The sequence below is a fragment of the Saimiri boliviensis genome, chromosome 14, assembly GCF_048565385.1.
Source record: "Saimiri boliviensis isolate mSaiBol1 chromosome 14, mSaiBol1.pri, whole genome shotgun sequence".
Taxonomy (NCBI): Eukaryota; Metazoa; Chordata; class Mammalia; order Primates; family Cebidae; genus Saimiri; species Saimiri boliviensis.
In genome coordinates, this window is record NC_133462.1 from 7724251 (window position 1) to 7745275 (window position 21025).

The 21025-nt window shown below is 54.2% G+C and overlaps 1 protein-coding gene across 3 annotated transcripts in view; it reads right to left on the minus strand.

Moving 5' to 3' along the window:
• POLD1 (DNA polymerase delta 1, catalytic subunit) overlaps nt 1-21025 on the minus strand; it is a 33282-nt gene that overhangs the window by 5267 nt on the left and 6990 nt on the right. For all 3 annotated transcript variants that reach the window (XM_039466441.2, XM_039466438.2, XM_039466439.2), the window contains exons 2-17: nt 13528-13730; nt 13095-13208; nt 10879-11025; nt 10670-10795; nt 10423-10591; nt 10261-10342; nt 10045-10174; nt 9567-9733; nt 9205-9309; nt 7054-7194; nt 6850-6960; nt 6399-6590; nt 6145-6233; nt 4754-4870; nt 4492-4605; nt 4072-4219 (exon numbers count right to left, since the gene is read on the minus strand). In XM_039466441.2, the coding sequence (XP_039322375.1) occupies nt 4072-4219; nt 4492-4605; nt 4754-4870; nt 6145-6233; nt 6399-6590; nt 6850-6960; nt 7054-7194; nt 9205-9309; nt 9567-9733; nt 10045-10174; nt 10261-10342; nt 10423-10591; nt 10670-10795; nt 10879-11025; nt 13095-13208; nt 13528-13729 (2154 nt within the window). In that variant the 5' untranslated portion in view covers nt 13730. The remainder of the gene's footprint in view (nt 1-4071; nt 4220-4491; nt 4606-4753; nt 4871-6144; nt 6234-6398; nt 6591-6849; nt 6961-7053; nt 7195-9204; nt 9310-9566; nt 9734-10044; nt 10175-10260; nt 10343-10422; nt 10592-10669; nt 10796-10878; nt 11026-13094; nt 13209-13527; nt 13731-21025) is intronic.

Consider the following 21025-nt stretch of genomic DNA (forward strand, 5'->3'; position numbering starts at 1 on the left):
CATCAAATGTGTGCTGGAAAGGCTGCACCTGAAGAGGCCACTGGCTCGGTGTTTCCCCGACACTGTGATGTTCTGTGCAGGTCTCTGTGGTACAGGACCACTGACAGAGCCGGCCCTCCCTGGAAGCCAGCAGTGCCACGGCCATCCCTGTGCAACCAGAACTGGCCCTACCTACACATTGACAGATGTCCCACAGGGCAGGGCATGGTACCACCCTGACTAAAAAAAATCATTGAGGCCGGGCGCGGTGGCTCAAGCTTGTAATCCCAGCACTTTGGGAGGCCGAGGCAGGTGGATCACGAGGTCGAGAGATCGAGACCATCCTGGTCAACATGGCGAAACCCCGTCTCTACTAAAAATACAAAAAATTAGCTGGGCATGGTGGCACGTGCCTGTAATCCCAGCTACTCAGGAGGCTGAGGCAGGAGAATTGCCTGAACCCAGGAGGCGGAGGTTGCGGTGAGCCGAGATCGCGCCATTGCACTCCAGCCTGGGTAATAAGAGTGAAACTCCGTCTCAAAAAAAAAAAAAAAAAAAATCATTGAGAAACCCACTGTTGTATTTTAGAATTAAGAAAACTGAGGCTAGGCATGGTGGCTCATGCCTGTAATACCAGCACTTTGGGAGGCCAAGGTGGGTAGATCAATTGAGGTCAGGAGTTGGAGACCAGCCTGGCCAACATGGTGAACCCTCATCTCTACTAAAAATACAAAAATTAGCCAGGCATGGTGGTGTGTGCCTGTAATTCCTGTTACTTGGGAAGCTGAGGCAGAAAAATCGCTTGAACCCAGGAGGCAGAGGTTGCACTGAGCCAAGATCGCATCACTGCACTCCAGCCTGGGCAACAGAGCGAGACTTCTTCTCAAGAAAAGAAAATTGGCTGGGCGCGGTGGCTCATGCCTGTACTCCCAACACTTTCGGAGGCTAAGATGGCTCAATCACTCGAAGTTAGGAGTTCAAGACCAGCCTGGGCAACATGGTGAAACTCCATCTCTACCAAAAATACAAAAAAAACCCCCACAAAAACCTGAGGCTGGGGGTGGGGACATTGGAGAGAGATGGGTGTGACTCTTCTGTTTCTGTTTGTTTCCTGATCTAATCAGGAAATCTGTGTAACTATTTGGTCCATTTATATTTACTGTTATCACTGATATAGTTTGGCTTATGTCTACCACTTTACTGTCTGACTTTTATTTGTTCCACCTGTTCTGTGTTACTTTTTATTTCCTTTCTAATCTTTTCCAGACATAATTCAATATATATATACACACACACACACACACACACACACACGCACACACAGAGATATGTGTCTTTTTTTTTTAAGAGACAGGAAGCCAGGCGCTATGACTCACACCTGTAATCCCAGCACTTGAGGTGGATGGATCACCTGAGGTTAGGAGTTCAAGACCAATCTGACCAACACGGTAAAACGCTGATCTCTACTAAAAATACAAAAATTAGCCAGGCGTGGTGGCGGGCGTCTGTAATCCAGCTATTCAGGAGGCTGAGGCAGGAGAATCACTTGAACCCAGGAGGTAGAGGTTGCAGTGAGCAGAGATTACGCCACTGCACTCCAGCCTGGGTGACAGGGTGAGACTCCCATCTCAAAACAGACCAGGTGTGATGGTTTACGCCTATAATCCCAGCACTTTGGGAGGCTGAGGAAGGCGGATCACGAGGTCAAGAGATTGAGACCATCATGGCCAACATGGTGAAAACCCATCTCTACTAAAAATACAAAAATAGCTGGGCGTGGTGGTACACACCTGTAGCCCCAGCTACTCGGGAGGCTGAGGCAGGAGAATTGTTTGAACGTGGGAGGCAGAAGTTGCAGTGAACCAATATCGCACCACTGCACGCCAGGTCTGGGCAACAGAGCGAGACCTTGTCTCAAAACAACAAACAAAAACTAAGAGAGACAGGGTCTCAACTCTGTCACCCAGAATAGTGCAGTGATGCCATCACAGCTCACTGTAACTCAATCTGTTGGGTTCAAGCGATCTTCCTGTCTCAGCCTTCTGAGCAGCTGCGACTACAGGCATGAGCCGCCACCATGCCTAGCTAGCTTGGCTGTATTTTTTGTAGACAGGGTTTCACTGTGCTGCCCAGGCTGGTCTCGAACCCCTGCCTCAGGTGATCCTCGCTCCTCAGTATCACAGAGTGTTTACACTCTGTGATCACAGGTGTGCGCCTGGTTCAATACACTTTATTATTCCACCCCTTGCTCCATAAGCTTGAGAGACAGAAATAAGGAAAGAGGTCAAGAGACAGAATGACAGAGAGGAGCAGCTGAGAGAGAAAAGACAGAGGTACAGGGTCGGTGAGAGGCGGCCCCAGGTGAGGGCCACATGGTGCTCTCTTGGCTTGGCCTCTGCTTTGGGGCTGGGGTCTCATGTCCACGCAGCCGCCCCTTTCCACCAAGGAGGCTGGGGAGGCAGCCGGTGCCTGCAGAGGGGAGTTAAGGGCATGCATCCAGTGACTCACTTTGTTGCAAAGAAAGGTCTGGCCCTTGCCTGGCCCCTGGAAGGCCCGCTAAGTCCCTAGAATATCCCGCCTGATAACAGTGTCTCTGTTCCAGCCTGGGCAGCATGGTGAGACCCCATCTCTACAAAAAAACGGCAAAAACAGGTGGCACGTGCCTGCGGTCCCAGCTACTGGGGAGGCTAAGGTGGGAAGCTCACTTGAGTCTGGGACGTTGAGGCGGCAGTGAGCCAGGATTGTGCCACTGCACTCCAGTCTGGGAGACAGAGTGAGACCCTGTCTCAAAAAATAAATAAATAAATAAATAAATGTGTCCGTGTACCTGAGACTTTGAACCACACCAGGCGGTTTATGATTTACGGCGGGGCCCTGGGCCATGCAGTATCAGTGTGACCTCTAGGGGTCACTGAGGGGCCTGGGGATGGAGACACTAAGGCCAGGCACAGGGTGCTTCGTGCCTACAGGACTGACACCCAGATAAAACCCTGGACCCCAGAGCACGGGTGAGAACCTCTGGCTGGCAATGCTGCACGTGCAGCCACGTATCAACACCGGGAGAAAGGAGGGCCATCCTGGTAACTCCACTGGGAGAGGACACCTGGAAGACACGCCTGGTCCCTCCCAGACCGTGCCCTGTGAACCATTTCCTTTGCTGAGTTTAATGTGTCCTTTTGCTGTATTGAATCAGAACCATGAGAACCAGCTTTTCCGAGCTCTCTGAGTACTTCTAGTGAATCACTGAACCTGAGTGGGCTTTGGGGCACCAGAAGTTTGAGTGGGTGTGTGTGTGTGCACAGGCCCCACCCCTTGGGAATTCATCCAGCTTCTGCCCAGAGCCCCTGTGAAAACTGGCACAGTGCCCAGACGGGGAGGGAGCTCCCCGTGGCTAGAGATAACCAAGCAGAGGGGCACAACTACTGGCCTGGAATGGGCCAAGACCCAAGTCCCAGGGGAGAAGGCTGTACAGGAAGACCCTTCCGAGGCCCTCATGGGCCAGGAGCTGGGGCACTCACCCTAGCCTGGCAAAATCTGGGAAACTCAGGCCCTCTGTGGTTTCAGAGTCTGTTTTTCCGCCCAAGCAGCAGAGCTGCCAGGAGTAAGCAGGCTAGGATGCTGCTGTGAGGACGGCGAGCGGCTTCCCGCCCCATGGCCTGCAACCTATGTGAGTGAGCATCGCCTGCTGAGGGTGGTGGGTCCCGCCCAGCCCTCCCACTCCCCGACAGTCCGCACCTCCTGCTTTATCTGTCTGCAGAGCTCCTAGTGCCACGTGTGTCCCACGCGTTTACCACGGACCTGTGAGTGTTCCCACTGAGCTGTGAGCCGAACGGGGACAGGAACTCTCATCCCTTTGCCCTACTCTGTACCCCCAGGGCACAGAGTGAGCCCTGACCACAGTTCATGCTCAGCAGGCGTTTGCTGACTGAATGAATGGACCAGTCGCTCAAGCCACGGTGGTATCCTCTCTCTTGAAGGCCAGCGAGTCGGGGCACCCAGTCCTCTGGATACAAGTCCCCAACATGGAGCCCCGGTCTCCTACACAGGGGGCCCACCTGCCCCCAATTACCTGCCAGAGGCCTGAGTGCTTACCTGTGAGATCTCCAGGCACGGCAACTTGCCCACCTGGGCGCCAGTGAAGCCATATACAGAGTTGGCGCTCACCTTCAGCGCCAGCTGCCGCCCATCCAGGACCTGGCGCCGCAGGGGGTCTGTCTCCCTGGCCAGCTCGGCCTTGGCCCTGTGAGGGAACACAGATAAAGCACAATCAGACAGCACCCCGGGCACCAGTCAGGGGTCCTTTCTGGAAGTGGGTGCGATGTACAGTTGGGCGTGCTGTGCACTGCACAGAGGCTTCTGGTCAAGGGGGTGAAGGGAAGCTGCCAGGAGGGGGCGCCTGGTGTTATTTCACACACAGCTTCCGGCAGTGTGGCCAGGTAGCCAGTGAGGGACAGGGATTGAACAGAGACCCCAGCGAGTCTGAGTTCTGAGCAGGGGATCTCAAGGCCTCACCTCTTCCGGGCACTGAGCAGGTTCTCCAAGATCTGAGGCAGCAACCCCTTCCGCACCGAGGTCTTCACAAACTCGTCCCCCGTGGGCGTCTTGATGAACTGATCCTCCTTCAGGCTAGAGTGGAAGATGGCAGGGTGACTGCCGGCAGCTCCACCTCTGACCTGCGGTCCTGGCCCTGTGCCTGTCTCCCCCCACCAGACCGAGCACCCCAAGGGAGGGCCCCAATGGCTTCGGGGGACGCTTGCTGAACTGGACACCGTACCCCAGCTTCTGGGCAGCCCCGGGCCGCAGGAGCGTGGTGTAGCACAGGTTGTGGGCCATCATGATGGACGGGTACAGTGAGGAGAAGTCCAGGGTGGCGATGGGGACGTCGTAGTACCTGGGAGGGGAGCCGCCGTGGTGGGGAGTCAGGACTAGGAGTTCCCATGCCGCCCCCTGCCCTGCCTTGTGGCCCCACCCTTAAAAAAGAAGTCATTTATTGGCTGGGAGCAGTGCTCACGCCTGTAATCCCAGCACTTTGGGAGGCTGAGGCAGGAGGAGTTCCAGACCAGCCTGGGCAACATGGTGAAACACTGTCTCTACAAAAAATTTTTAAAAATTAGCCAGGTGTGGTGGTGCACGCCTGTGGTCTCAGCTAGTCAGGGGCCGAGGCAGGAGGATGGCTTGAGCCTGGGAGATGGAGGAAGCCAAGATCACAGCACGGCGCTCCCCCCTGGGTGACAGAGGAAGACCCTGCCTCAAAAAACAAAATCATCAATGATTTTATTTTGAGATGGAGTCTCGCTCTGTCGCCCAGGCTGGAGTGCGGCAGCGTGATCTCAGCTCACTGCAACCTCTGCCTCTCTGGTTTGAGCGATCTCCTGCCTCAGGCTCCCAAGTAGCTGGGATGACTACAGGCACGCGCCACCACGCCTGGCTAATTTTCTGTATTTTTAGTAGAGACAGGTTTCACCATGTTAACCAGGATGCTCTCGATCTCCGGACCTCGTGATCTGTACCCCTTGGCCTCCCAAATTGCTGGGATTACAGGCGTTAGCCACTGTGCCCAGCCTATTAAAGTATTTTAGAGCCAGGGTCTTGCCCTGTCACCCAGGCTGGAGTGCAGTGGTGCAATCACTGCTCACTGCAGCCTCCACCTCCCGGGCTCAGGTCATCTTCCCACCTCAGCCTCCTGAGTCACTGGGATTATAGGTGTGCACTACCACGCCTGGCTAATTTTAAAAAACTTTTTGTAAGCCGGGCGCGGTGGCTCAAGCCTGTAATCCCAGCACTTTGGGAGGCTGAGGCGGGTGGATCACGAGGTCGAGAGATCAAGACCATCCTGGTCAATATGGTGAAACCCCGTCTCTACTAAAAATACAAAAAACTAGCTGGGCGTGGTGGCACGTGCCTGTAATCCCAGCTACTCAGGAGGCTGAGGCAGGAGAATTGCCTGAACCCAGGAGGCAGAGGTTGCGGTGAGCCGAGATCGTGCCATTGCACTGCAGCCTGGGTAACAAGAGCGAAACTCCGTCTCAAAAAAAAAAACTTTTTGTAGAGCAGGGGTCTCGCTATGTTGCCCTGTCTGGTCTGGAACTCCTGAGCTCGAGAGATCCTCCCTGCCTTGGCCTCCCAGAGATCACAGTAACAAACTGCACTCAGCCTGGGCCTCACCCTTTGAGGGGCTCGATGACAGTGGCTCCCGTGTAGTCCTCGCCACCCTCCGACCTCACCACGGGCATCAGCAGCCCCTCCTGCTTGGCCTGGGAAGGGAGAAGGTGGAAAATGCAGTGGGTACAGGTGGGGCCGTGAGGACTGGGAGCGGGGAGAAAAGGTGCATCCGGGACGCCATCGCCTGGAGGGGGCCAGAGACATGCCCGGTGGCGCCCCTTGCTGGGGAGTGGTGAGGACAGGTCTCAGCCACTGACCTGCCGCAACAGCTGGGACACGACCTTGACCTGCTGGCCACGGCTGAGCAGGTAGCTGAGGGGCACGCCAGTGACCCGAGCCATCTCCACGGCGTTCACCAGCACCATGAGCCGCTCCAGCAGCCGCAGCGGCAGGTAGGCGTCCTTCAGGCAATACACGGCCAGGCGGCGTCGGGTCTGGTCATTCCCATTCTGGGGATGGGCACAGATGGGGTCAGGGCCCGGGGGCTAAGGGTGCGAGGCAGAGCAGCAGGAGGAAGTGGGAACAGGGCGAGGTGGCCTGGGGAGGGCCTGGGAGGGGAGGCGGGCAGGGGCGGCTTCCAAGCCATCAGGGTCTGGGTGGAGATGGAGGTAGGGTCGGGGGGGCGGGGAGTCCAGCGTGAGGTCAGAGGTGGGGGTATGCAGCCACAGTGCGAGGCCAGGGAAGAGGTGGCGGTCAGAGGTCGGGCACCTGCAGGTCGGTGATGATGCTGTGCTGCACGTCCTCCTTCTGCTCGCCCAGGAAGTGGAAGCTCACGGCGTTGAGTGTGTAAGAGCGGAGCTTGTACTCACGAAGCAGCACCTGGGTGCGCGGGCGGGTCAGCTGGCTCCAGGCCTGGGCAGTGGCCTCCCGAGGACGGGGACAACCCCCGGCCCCCGCCCGGCCCAGCTGTACCTGCAGCATGTCCATCTGCACGCGGCCCACCATGCTGACCACCTTGGTGTCCCGCCGGCCCGTCTGCTTGGACTGGAACGATGAGTCCCGGATGTTGGAGCGAAGGCCGGCCACACGGCCCAGGAAAGGGAATGTTTGTACCTGGCGGGGAGAGGCAGGGTGTGCGGCAGGCTGGGAGTCCCCAGTGTCACATCAGCCAGAGGAACAGAGATCCACATCGACCACGACATCCCTATAGCAACCCTGGGGGGCCGAGAGCAACCCTGGGGGCAAAAAGACAGGCAGGGCTGGGTGTGGGGAGCGGGAGGCCGGGGAAGGAGTCCGGAGGGAGGATGAAGCTGCAGCCGGGGCTGGGACAGGGAGAGTCGGGGTCCTGATGGACTGGGGACCAAGGACGGAGCCCAGTGGCTGTGGGCTGCACCTAGGTGAGGAACAGATTTGGGGACGCTGTGAGCAGGCGGCAGCATGGAGCTGGGTTGAGACGGGGGAGCAGAAGACGCTGGAGAGCGCCTGGGTGGAGGGGACCTTGCAGGGTGCTGGGGCCCAGCCTGTGGGAGACTGAAGCAGGAGAAGCCTGGGGTGGACCCAGGGCAGAGGGTGAGGGGTGCCCAGGGAAGGGGAGGAGCGCAGTGGCCCGGGCATCAGCGCCACACTGTGGAGTGGACAGCTGGAGCCACTGGGAGTCCTAAGAGTTTGCTCTGTTTTTTCAGAATGGATTTTTTTCTTTTTTTCTGTGTAATAGAGACAGAGTCTTGCTATGTTGCCCTGGCTGGTCTTAAACTCCTGAATTCAATCAACCCTCACGCTTCGTCCTCCCAAAGTGCTGGGATTACAGGCACGAACCACCATGCCCGGCCTGTTTTGGTTTTCCATTACCAAGCTGGCCAGACAGAAAAGCAGGAAAATAAAGCAATATATCCCGTTAAGGGCTGAACCGTGTTCTCCCAAAAGATGCCCAAGTCCTAACCCCCAGCACCTCAGAATGTGACCTCATTTGGAAATACGTCTTTGCAGGAGATCAAGTGATGATGGGGTCACTGGGGTGGGCCCTCATCCCATGACGGTGTCCCTATACAAAGGGGACATCTGCGCTGGGCACAGTGGCTCATGCCTGTAATCCCAGCGCTTTGGGAGGCTGAGGCGGGCAGATTGCCTGAGGTCAGGAGTTCGAGACCAGCCTGGCCAACATGGTAAAACCTTGCTCTACTTAAAAAAAAAAAAAAAAAAGCTAGGCACAGTGTCTCACACCTGTAATCCGAGCACTTTGGGAGGCCAAGGTGGGCGGATCACCTGAGGTCAGGAGTTCAAGACCAGCATGACCAACATGGAGAAACCCTGTCTCTACTAAAAAAACAAAATTAGCTGGGTGTGGTGGTGCATGCCTGTAATCCCAGCTACTCGGGAGGCTGAAGCAGGAGAATTGCTTGAACCCAGAAGGTGGAGGTTGCAGTGAGCTGAGATCGCTCCACTGCACTCCAGCCTGGGCAGCACAGCGAGACTCCGTCTCAAAAAGGAAGACATCTGGAAACAGACATACACAGAGGGCAGACAGCGTGAACAGGCACGCGGGGAAGACAGCCGTCTGCAAGCCCAGGAGAAAGGCCGGCCAGGAACATCCTCCCTCACAGCCCCGAACGCAGTGGCCCGGCTGACGCCCTGGTCGTGGACTCTCCAGCCTTCGGTTCGGTGAGACAATGACCCGCTGTTTTCAGACACCTGGTCTGTGGCTCTTTGATACAGCAACCCGGGGAGAGGAATCCACCTTTACACACACCCGGACTCAACAAGCATCTGGAATTTGCCCCGTCCATCATCACACTCCCCTCTCCTACTTCATGATTACTCTTTTCCTTACTCGGATCTAACCCAAAGCAAGGCCTGGATTCAGTGGCTGCTTCAGTGGCTTGCTGAACCCCTGCAAGCTTCAGCCTGACCTCTGAATACGCGGCCTTCTCTTATTCCACTCTAACGCCCTCCTTGCCTCTGACAAAAGCCACAGTAACTTTTCGGACTTGGAACAGGGCAGGGCCAGGCCCAGGCAACGGGCTGAGGCACACAGAGCAAGGTGCACCAAGCCATGGGAAGGAGGCCCAGGGCCCGGAGGCCAGGCCCGGAGCGTCGGAGAGAAGCCCCCCCCTGCCCAGCCCTCACCTTGAGGGTCTGGGCCCGAGAGATGAGGTACGGAAGGTCGAAGTTCTGTATGTTGTAGCCGGTGATGACGTCAGGGTCCATGATGCGGATGAAGGTGGACCAGGCCTGGGGATGGGAGCACACTGGGTCACCCTGGTGGTCGCCCTGCCTCAGACTTCCCTACTTCCAGAATGTTCTGGAAGCCCAGCCACCCCTGAAAATCCTGCAGAACCCAGCGTGGGAATGCTCAAGCCTCAGAGCACAGGGGTGCCCAGACCCACGGATACGGGCATCGCAGCACCAGAGGCTGGCCCGAGATGGCTCAGGACATGGAGGCTGGCGGGGTCCCCGGGAAGTGGTGTGGGGCGCGGAGCGAGAGCCACCTGCAGTAGGTCCTCCTCCTTCTCGTAGCTCTGCACCTTGGCACCCAGGATGGGGGCGCAGGGCCGCAGGGTGAGCGCCAGGCGCAGGAAGGGCTCCTGCTCCCCCCAGCGCAGGCCCAGTGAGCAGATCTGGATCACGGGGTCCCGCTCGGGCTCAGGGAAGATGCCTGTGAGGGAGGGGAGAAGGGGGATGCCTGGACCTGACTCCTGCCCCTCCCTCCCAACACAGCAGGGAGGCTGCACCTCCTATCTCCCCAGGGCTGTCCCCACCACCTACCTGCCTGCTGGCCCGCCCTGAGTAACCCACCCTGGCTCCAGCTCGGCCCTCACCTCCAGGCCATCTCCACCCCTCCCCACCCCATCCCGCCACACAGGCTGGGGTGGTCCTGCCCCCAGGACCTGGGCACTTGCCTGCCCATCCCCCACCACCACCTGGCACATCAAGGAGGTGAGCAGGAGCCTGGGTCCAGAGACAGACCTTTGCGACCGGCACACTCGATGTCGAAGCTGAGCACGCGCAGGGGCGCAATGCGCTGCCATGGCCCTTCAGGTGGGTGACTGACCACATTGGACCACAGCACGTCCGCCTCCAGCTGGCACTGTGTAGCCTGTGGGCATGAGTGGGTCAGCGGTGGCAGCAGGGTACCAGCTCCCCACCCTGCCTTGCCCCGCCTTGCCCTGGACAGCCCTGTACCTTCTCCTTCAGCCTCAGGGCGTATTTCCCGGCAGGGAGCTCCAGCCAGTTGCAGCCAACGATGTCCGTGTCCACCATGAACCTGGAGGGGACTGGAGGTCAGTGGACAGGGGCTGCCCAAGGGTCGGGACAGAGGCTGGAGAAGTGAGGCAGAGGCCATACCGGATCTCAAAGTCGACGTTGGCCTCATAGGGCGCGAAGCTGGGGGTGCCCAGGCCTGCCACACGGATGCCCTGTTCCAGGAGACGGCGGGCTGGGGCCACGAGGCGTGGCAGCGCCAGGGTGATGCGCAGAAATAGGGAGGGCCCGTGCCCGTGGTACCCAAACATGCCTGCAGACGGAAGAGGCTGGGATCGGCCGGCAGCCTCCCCAGGGAACCCTCACCTGCTGATCCCTGGGGAGCACTCACTCTCTCGGGAGCACAGCTCCACGGCCAGCACAGCCGGCCCAGTCAGCTCCTTTCCGCCGCGATTGTCCCGGCTGATGGCCAAGTTCAGCTCCCGCTGCAGCTCGCCCAGGTGCTCGGGCCCGAAACCTGGAGTGGGAGGGGTGGTCAGAGGTACAGGGGGCTCCGGGGGCTCTGGGGGCCCGGGACGGGGCTGGGTGGGGGCCACTCACCAGGGGGTGCTGGGGTATAGAAGTAGGGGGCGAAGCCATGGATGTGGCAGCAGACGGAGACCCCCTCGTCAGTGACCCCGAAGGCTCGGAGCACAGGCACGGAGCCTCGGGACAGTGGGGGCCCGCCAGACACGGGCTGTGCTGGGCCTGCAGGGTCACAGGATAAGAAAGGGGATGCCTCTCTCAGATTCCTCGGAGGTGTGCCTTCCCAGACCCCCACAGCCTCCAAATATCTTGGGGCCTGCAGCCTGGGGCACTCCTGCCCCTCTACCATTCCCTCTGTCCATTTCAGCCTCCGCCCTGGTTCCCATTTCTATCCTTGTCCCCCTAGGATCCATTCTCCACAGCACAGCTACAGGGAGGCCCCTCTTTTTTATTACAAGATAAAAACAACTGGCCATGCACAGTGGCCCAAGCCTGTGATTCCAGTTGCATTGTGAGGCCAAGGTGTGAGGATCACTTCAATTGAGCCCAGGACTTTGAGACCAGCCTGGGCAAAAGAGCGAGACCCTCTCTCAAAAAAACAGAACAAATACACATACATATAGGTATATGTATACGTATACGTGTGTATTTTCTGTTTCCCAGGCTGGAGTGCAGTGGCGCAAACACCACTTTTCAGGACAAAGGGATTCTTGTGCCTCAGCCACCTGAATAGCTGAGATTACAGGCCTGTGCCACCCCACGCAGCTAATTTTTGTATTTTTAGTACAGATGGGGTTTCACCATGTTGGCCAAGGCTCAAGTGATCTGCCCGCCTCAGCCTCCCAAAGTGCTAGGATTACAGCCTTGAGCCACCATGCCTGGCCCAAAAGTGTATTTTTAAAAGTAAGCCAGGCATTGTGGTACACACCTATAGTCCTAGCGACTTCGAGGCTGAGGTGGGAGGACCACTTGAGCCCAGGAGGTTGAGGTTACAGTGAACCATGATGGTGCCACTGTACTCCAGCCTGAGTAACACAGGGAGATTCTGTTTCAAAAAAAAAAAAAAAATGGCCAGGCGCAGTTGCTCACGCCTGTAATCCCAGCACTTTGGGAGGCCGAGGCGGGTGGATCACAAGGTCAAGAGATCAAGACCATCCTGGTCAACATGGTGAAACCCCGTCTCTACTAAAAATACAAAACGTTAGCTGGGCATGGTGGCGCATGCCTGTAATCCTAGCTACTCAGGAGGCTGAGGCAGAATTGCCTGAACCCAGGAGGCGGAGGTTGCGGTGAGCCGAGATCGCGCCATTGCACTCCAGCCTGGGTAACAAGAGTGAAACTCCATCTCAAAAAAAAAAAAGAAATTAAAAAAAAGAAAAAAAATTGGTGGGGCACAGTTGCTCACAACTGTAATACCAGCACTTTGGGAGGCTAAGGTAGGCAGATCACCTGAGGTCAGGAGTTCAAAATCAGCCTGGGCAACATGTCGAAACCCCGTCTCTACTAAAATATAAAAATCATGTTGCAGCAAATCACATTGCCATGTGTGTACCTATGCAACAATCTTGCATGTTCTTCACATGTGCCCCAAAACCTAAAATGCAATAAAAAAAAAAAATAAATAAAAACCTTTTTTTCACATCTACAGATTGTGCAGGTAAAAAAAAAAAAAAAAAATCAACAGGGCATGATGGTGGGCACCTGTAATCCCAGTTACTTGGCAGGCTGAGGCAGGAGAATTACTTGAACCCAGGAGGCAGAAGATGCAGTGAGCTGAGATCGTGCCTATCCACTCCAGCCTGGGTGACGATTGAGACTCCGTCTCAAAAAAAAAAAAAAAAAAAAAAAAAAAATCATGTATGCCTGTAATCCCAGTTACCTGGGAGGTTGATGTAGGAGAATTGCTCGAACCTGGGAGGCAGAAGTTGCAGTGAGCAGAGATCGTGTCACTGCACTTTAGCCTTGGTGAGAGCAAGACTCCATCTCAAAAAAAAAAAAAAGTCAAGTTGACTTTTGGTGTACGTGCCTAGTGCTACGAATTTTAAAAGGCACAGGAGTCCTTACATTCACTGTGTACCAAAATCAGGATGCAAAACAACTCACTGCACCGAGCACCTCCCTCGGGCTGACCTTGTGTCACCTCTGCTTCGTAATCCACAACTCCTGGCACCCACTGGTCTGTTCTGTCACTTCAGCTCTATGGACACCAGAGTGGCAGAGCTGGAGGGGCTGACCTGGCCCAGCCTTGTCCCAGGAGCCTGGGGCCCCAGACATGGAACCCCCAAACTCACCCACATAATGGTCAATCTCTAACTGTTGGAAGATGAGGGGCTCCGTCTGGGGGTCCAGGGGGGCTGGTGTGGGCCGAAGCCAGCGAGGATCTATGGCTGATGGTGGGATCTGCCCTGGTAGGGGAAGGGAAGGAAGTGGGGTACATGGAGGCATGGTCCTCTCCGGCCAGGACAGCATCTGACTCTCAAAGGAGCCAGGCAGAGGTTGTGGTCTGGGTCAGGCAGGAAACTTGGAAGAGAATGGGGGTCAAGGGTCAGGGCCAGAATCACTGCAGGCCATACGGGCTGCATGGCGGGGGGAAGGTCAGACCTTTGTAGGATTCAAAGTAAGCCAAAGCGGGGTCACAGGTCAGCTTTGCAGCTGACTCTTGGACCAAAGGCAAGACCAGGGTCGATGGGTTCCGCAGCAGGGGCTTCCAGTTCCAAGCCTTACCGTCTGCAGCCCCCTCCAGGGCCGACTGCAGCTCCTCCTCCTCCTGCTCCTGTAGCCTGTGCTCTGCCTCCATCTCCTCCATCAGTGCCAGGTCCTCCTCGAACTGGGATGGCTGAGGTATGTCATCGTCATCCCAGAATCCCCCACGGGCCCGCTTTGGGGGCACCCAAGGCCCTGGGCCTGGCCGCCGCTTGCCATCCATCCTGCCAGGCAAGTTGGAGCTTGGTGGAGGTACTGATCAGAGACACCCCTTACCCTGTTGTCTTCTCCATGGCCTCCCATGCACCCACCATGACCATGAGCCTTTTCCTGCTCTCTGGAGTGGCTAGAGTAACACAGCTCTGCACCCTGCAGGCAGCGGGGTGGGAGCACATTGCAGATGCTCAATTGTCAGCTAGCAGTGGCAGCCCATTCGACTCCCTGACACTAGGTCCTTAGGATGTCCTTTTTTTTCTTTCTTTTTTTTTTTTTTTTGAGATGGAATCTCGCTCTTGTTGCCCAGGCTGGAGTGCAATGGTGTGATCTTGGCTCACTGCAACTCTGCCTCCTGGGTTCAAGCAATTCTCCTGCCTCAGCCCCGCATGTAGCTGGGATTACAGGCATGTGCCACCACACCCGGCTAATTCTGTAGTTTCAGTAGAGACGGGGTTTCTCCATGTTGGTGAGGCTGGTCTTGAACTCTCGACCTCAGGTGATCCTCCTGTTTTGGCCTCCCAAAGTGCTGTGATTACAGGTGTGAGCCACCGCACCTGGACTTTTTTTCTTTTTTTGAGATGGAGTTTTGTTCTTGTCACCCAGGCTGGAGTGCAGTGGCATGATCTCGGCTCACTGCAACCTCCACCATCAAGGTTCAAGCAATTCTCCCCTCAGCCTTCCCAGCAGCTAAGATTACAGAGGCACCCGCCACCATGCCAAGCAAATTTTTAAATTTTTAGTAGAGATGGGGTTTCACCATGCTGGCCATGCTGGTCTGGAACTCCTGACCTCAAGTGATCCACCCATCTCAGCTTCCCAAAGTGCTGGGATTACAGGTGTGAGCCGCCACGCTTGGCCTTAGCACATCTCTTTATTTCCCATAAACCTCTGTCTCCTATGCTCTCACCTACCACCCATCTGCCCAGGCCATCTGTCACTGAAATGACAAAAACCATGATTGCTTTTGCACCAGCCTAAATACTTTGAAATAATCTCAGGCTGGGCGTGGTGGCTCAAGCCTGTAATCCCAGCACTTTGGGAGACCGAGGAGGGCGGATCACGAGGTCAGGAGTTCGAGACCATCTCAGCCAACATGGTGAAACCCCATCTCTACTAAAAAAATACAAAAATTAGCTGGGCATGGTGGCATACGCCTGTGTTCCCAGCTACTCAGGAGGCTGAGGCAGGAGAACTGCTTGAACCTGGGAGGCGGAGGTGGCAGTAAGCCAAGACTGTGCCAATGCACTCCAGCCTGGCACCCGGTGACAGAACAAGACTGCCTCAAAAAAAGAAAGAAAGAAAGAATCGCAAATGCCAAGACTCCTGGATGCCCTTCCCCAGGCTCCCTGGTGGTCAGCATGTTGCGCCTGGGCTTCCTCCCCGCCTCTCTCTGCCCTCCCACCTGTGCGGTGTGCGCACTATCTTATAACTTTTTTTTTTTTTTTGAGATAGAGTCTCACTCCAGCCTGGAATGCAGTGGTGCAATCTCAGTTCACTGCAACCTCCACTTCCCGGGTTCAAGTGGTTCTCCTGCCTCAGCCTCTAAGTAGCTGGGATTACAGGCGCCCACCACGATGCCCAGCCAAGTTTTGTGCTTTTATTTATTTATTTATTTATTTTTGAGACGGAGTTTCGCTCTTGTTGCCCAGGCTGGAGTGCAATGGCGCCATCTCGGCTCACTGCAACCTCCGCCTCCTGGGTTCAGGCAATTCTCCTGCCTCAGCCTCCTGAGTAGCTGGGATTACAGGCACAAGCCACCATGCCCAGCTAATTTTTAGTATTTTTAGTAGAGACGGGGTTTCACCATGTTGACCAGGATGGTCTCAATCTCTTGACCTCGTGATCCACCCGTCTCAGCCTCCCAAAGTGCTGGGATTACAGGCTTGAGCCACCGCGCCCGGCCAAGTTTTGTGCTTTTAATAGAGATGGGGTTTCGCCACATTGGCCAGGCTGGTCTGAAACTCTTGACCTCAGGTGATTCGCCTACTTCAGCCCCCTAAAGTGCTGGGATTACAGGCGTGAGTCACCACACCCAGCCTGTTGCTTCTCTTCCTATTTTGAGAATTCCTTGCAGATACCATGCCCCTCCACACTGTAGCACGTACTGTCTAAGAATAAGGAATTCCCTTCACTGAGCACAGTACGATACAATCTAGGATGTTTAACACCAACTCAAGGATGACGGGAAATAAATAAGGGTACATACATCTCCTAATTTCTCCAGTCGTCTCCAAAATCCCGTTTATAGTAACCTACTTTCTCTTCTAATCCAGGACACGCAGTAGCAAAACCACAACACAAACCACACACAGACTGCTACTTATATATATTTGTGGGCTTTTTTTTTTTTTTTTTTGATGGAGTCTCACTCTTGTCGCCCAGGCTGGAGTGCAATGGCATGGTGTTGGCTCACTGCAACCTTTGCCTCCCAGATTCAGTCGATTCTCCTGCCTGAGCCTCCTGAGTAGCTGCACCCGCCACCACGCCCAGCTACTTTTTGTGTTTTTAGTAGAGACAGGGTTTCACCATGTTGGCCAGGCTCGTCTCGAATTCCTGACCTCAGGTGATCCTCCCACCTCGGCCTCCCAAAGTGCTGGGATTACAGGTGTGAGCCACTGCACCCAGCCTACTTGTGTGTGTTTTTTTTTTTTTTTTTTACAAAGTTGCCTTTATTGGTTTCTTGTTGTCTGACGGAGCATCAGGGTCTGTCCTTCCTGGGAATGTGGCATTTGAGAAGATAAATATTTATTTTGCCCCCGCCCTTCAGTGGGGGGAGGTTTAATAAAAATAGCAATATAATAACAATAATAATGACTGTGATCAATAATAAAATGCCCCCTAGGTTCCCCTAATACACAATTGGTTGAAGCTTCAAGAAAAAGGACCCCCCTTTCTGGGAAGGGCCAGAGTGTGCCCAGGGACCCTCCAGTGGCCCTCACTGGGTTCCCATCTCCCACCAAGAAGCCCTTATAAATACCCTCTCATCTCCTCCCTGTCCAGGATTCTCTTCCCTGCTGGGAGGACTGGCTGACAGTGTCAGCCCCGCCCACTGTCCCCCTCTCCGGAGAAAGGACCCTTTGTTCTCCTAGCTCCCTCTCCACCCCCCTCCTTTTGTTGTTCACCGCTCTCCTTCATCCCTCTCCCCTCCTCCTCTGCATGACTTCTACCCCTTTCTAATTCCTCTCCCCTCCTCCTCCACTTCCTTCCTCCCTTGCCTGTCTCTCACCTCCTTCACCTACATCCTTTTCTTCCTCCTCTATCCTCCTTTCCTCTGGATCAGAGCCTCTTTTTTTCCTTTTTTTTTTGAGATGGAGTGTCGGCTCTGTCACCCAAGCTAGAGTGCAGTGGCGCCATCTCGGCTCACTGCAACTTCTGCCTCCTGGGTTCAAGAGATTCTCCTGCCTCAGTCTCCTGAGTAGCGGGGATCACAGATGCCCACCGCCATGCCCGGCTAATTTTTATATTTTAGTAGAGAGAGGGTTTCACCATACTGGTCAGTCTAGCCTCAAACTCCTGACCTCAGGCGATCCTCCCAAGCCTTACAGTCAGCCTTGGCCTCCCAAAGTGCTAGGACTGCAAGAGTGAGCCACCATGCCCAGCCTGTGTTTTCTTAATTACAACCTATAAAAGACTATTTTGGGGATATATTTTGACAAGACATATTGATATAAAAGTTGGCTGGGACCGAGCACAGTGGCCCACGCCTGTAATCCCAGCACTTTAGGAGGCTGAGGCGGGTAGATCACCTGAGGTCAGGAGTTTGAGACTAGCCTGGCCAACATGGTGAAACCCCATCTCTACTAAAAATACAAAAAATTAGCTGGGCGTGGTGGCGCACATCTGCAATTCCAGCTACTCAGGAGGCTGAGGCAGGAAAATCACTTGAACCCAGCAAGCAGAGGTTGCAGTAAGCTGAGATCACGTGACTGTACTCCAGCCTGGGCAACAGAGCAAGATTCTGTCAAAAAAAAAACAAAAAACAAAACAAAACTACCACCACCGACAGCAAATAAAACCCAAACAAAGAAAAAACAAAAGAACCACAACAGAAAAGTTGACTGGGCAAGTGGCTTGTGCCTGTAATCCCAGCACTTTGGGAAGCCAAGGTAGGAAAATCACTGGAGCCAGGAGTTTGAGACCAGACAGGACAACATGGTAAGACGTCGTCTCAAATAAAACCAAAAGTATATATCCTCTGGTTGATTAGACAAGATTATATTCAGGTTAAACTTACGTGGATAACTTTCCTGTGGTTCAGTAAGAATATTATTAGGAGATATACACTCAAGTATTTTGGAGTAAATGGCCGTAATGTCTGCAAGATATTCAGGATATTCAAGATGATTTGTAAAAAGTGTGTGTACGTATACAGAGAGACAGGAGATAAGAAACACACATGCAAGTGATAAACAGGGCAGAGTGTTGAAACAGGCAACCTGGGCCAAGGGTGTGTGCGGGTGTTCTTTACACTATTTATTCTTTCAACCTTCCTGTTAATTTGAATATCAGAGAAAGAATTTTTTTTTTTTTTTTTTTTTTTGAGACGGAGTTTCGCTCTTGTTACCCAGGCTGGAGTGCAATGGCGCGATCTCGGCTCACCGCAACCTCCGCCTCCTGGGCTCAGGCAATTCTCCTGCCTCAGCCTCCTAAGTAGCTGGGATTACAGGCACGTGCCACGATGCCCAGCTAATTTTTTGTATTTTTTTTAGTAGAGACGGGGTTTCACCATGTTGACCAGGATGGTCTCCATCTCTCGACCTCGTGATCCACCCGCCTCGGCCTCCCAAAGTGCTGGGATTACAGGCTTGAGCCACCGCGCCCGGCCCGAGAAAGAAATTTTTAAAAGGTGCCTGTCCCAGGGCCGGGCGCGGTGGCTCCAGCCTGTAATCCCAGCACTTTGGGAGGCCGAGGCGGTTGGATCACGAGGTCAAGAGATGGAGACCATCCTGGTGAACATGGTGAAACCCCGTCTCTACTAAAAATACAAAAAACTAGCTGGGCGTGGTGGCGCGTGCCTGTAATCCCAGCTACTCAGGAGGCTGAGGCAGGAGAATTGCCTGAACCCAGGAGGCGGAGGTTGCGGTGAGCCGAGATCGCGCCATTGCACTCCAGCCTGGGTACCAAGAGCGAAACTCCGTCTCAAAAAAAAAAAAAAAAAAGAAATCAATTTGTCTCTTTCTTGGGCCACTGTGCTTTGGGGGCTCCTTGGTACAACAGTTTAGACCTGAAAAAAGTCATGGAGAACTTCCGAACTGATGGGGTGTATGTTATAAATGCTCAGGGAGGTTCATAACAGATGCTCAGCATTAGAAAGGGGCCAGCAGGGACAGGCGCGGTGGCTCACGCCTATAATCCCAACACTTTGGGAGGCCAAGGTGGGTAGATTACAAGGTCAGCAGTTCAAGACCAGTCTGGCCAACATGGTGAAGCCCTGTCTCTACGAAAATTACAAAAAGCAGCTGGGCATGGCGGCAGGCACCTGTAATCCCAGCTACTCTGGAGGCTGAGGCAGGAGAATCGCTTGAACCTGGGAGGTGGAGGTTACAGTGAGCTGAGATTGTGCCACTGCACTCTAGCAGGGCTCTGTCACGAAAGGGAAGGAAGGAAGGAAGGAAGGAAGGAAGGCAGGAAGGCAGGCAGGCAGGCAGGCAGGCAGCTACTGACAGACATGCACCAAAGATGAATCTTGAAAACAGGATGTGCAAAACCCAAACACAAAGCACATCGTGGGGGAATGAGGAGTGACTGGTTACGGAGTATGGGGCTTTCTTTTGGGGTGATGAAATGTTTTGAAACTAGACAGAGGTAATGGGTGTACGACACTGTAAATGTACCACCTGAATTCTTGGCTTTATTATTATTTTCTCTTTATTGAGAGAAAATAGAGAAAATAATTTTTATTGAGAGAAAAAAAGAGAAAATAATAATTTTTCTGTCTTTTAATATTTTCTCTCTTTATTCACTGTCTCCCAGGCTAGAGTGCAGTAGTGTGATCTCAGCTCACTGCAGCCTTGACCCCCCCGGGGCTCAGGTGATCCTCCCACCTTGGCCTCCTGGGTAGCTAGGAAGACAGGTGCATGCCACCATGCCTGGCTAATTTTATTTTTTGGAGAGACAGGGTTTTGCCATGTTGCTCAGGCAGGTCTCAAACCCCTGGGCTCAAGTGATCTGCCCACCTCAGCCTCCCCGAAGTGCTGGGATTACAGATGTGAGCCACTGCGCCCACTGTTTGCTTTAAAATGGCTAATTTTACCTCCCAAAAAAAAGGTATATTTGTACGATACCATCTAGACAAAATTGTAGAATAGACTAAAATGATCTACAGTGCTAGATATCAGACTAGTGGCTGCTCCTAGGGTGGGAGGGACTGGGAAGGGTGTGAGGGGGTTTCTGGGGTGATAAAACATACTATGCGGCCAAACGCACACTGAAGACCTGGGCATGGCACGCCATGTAAATGACACCTCAATTACAAACATAAAAGTCTGGAGGCTGCATGCCATGTAAATAACACCTCAATTACAAACCTAAAAGTCTGGAGGCTGCAAGTCCACATCTAGGGACGTATGCTGCAGATACATTATCACGTAAGAAAAACTGCATTTATAAGGTTATTTCCGGCAGCATTGTTTGAAATCCCCAAAGACTGGAAACCACCTAACTGTCCTCCCCTACGGGGCTGTTTAAATAAGTTATGTTAAGTCTGTTCAATGGAATACTATGCAGCTGTGTAAAGAAATGAGGAAGCTCCTTGTGTACTGATAGGGAAGGTTCTCAAAGAGGCACTGTTCAATAGATAAAGCAAGGTGCACAAAGGTGCACTCAGAGTTTTATCTTTTGTGTTGAAAAAAAGGTCGAAGAAAATGTTTACCCTGATTCGAGTCATTAAGAAACGAACCACCTGGGCACGGTGCCTCACACCTGTAATCCCAGAACTTTGCGAGGCTGGTAGAGCACTTGAGGTCAGGAGTTCAAGACCAGCCTGACCAACATGGTGAAACCCCGTCTCTAGTAAAACACAAAAATTAGCTGTGCGTGGTGGTGGGCACCTGTAAGCCCAGCTACTCGGGAGGCTAAGGCAGGAGAATTGCTTGAACCTGGGAGGTGGAGGTTGCACTGAGCCAAGATCATGCCACTGCACTCCAGCCTGGGTGACAGAGCAAGACTCTGTCTCAAAAAAACAAACAAGCAACAAAAACAGGCCGGGCGCGGTGGCTCACGCCTGTAATCCCAGCACTTTGGGAGGCCGAGGCGGGTGGATCATGAGGTCGAGAGATCGAGACCATCCTGGTCAACATGGTGA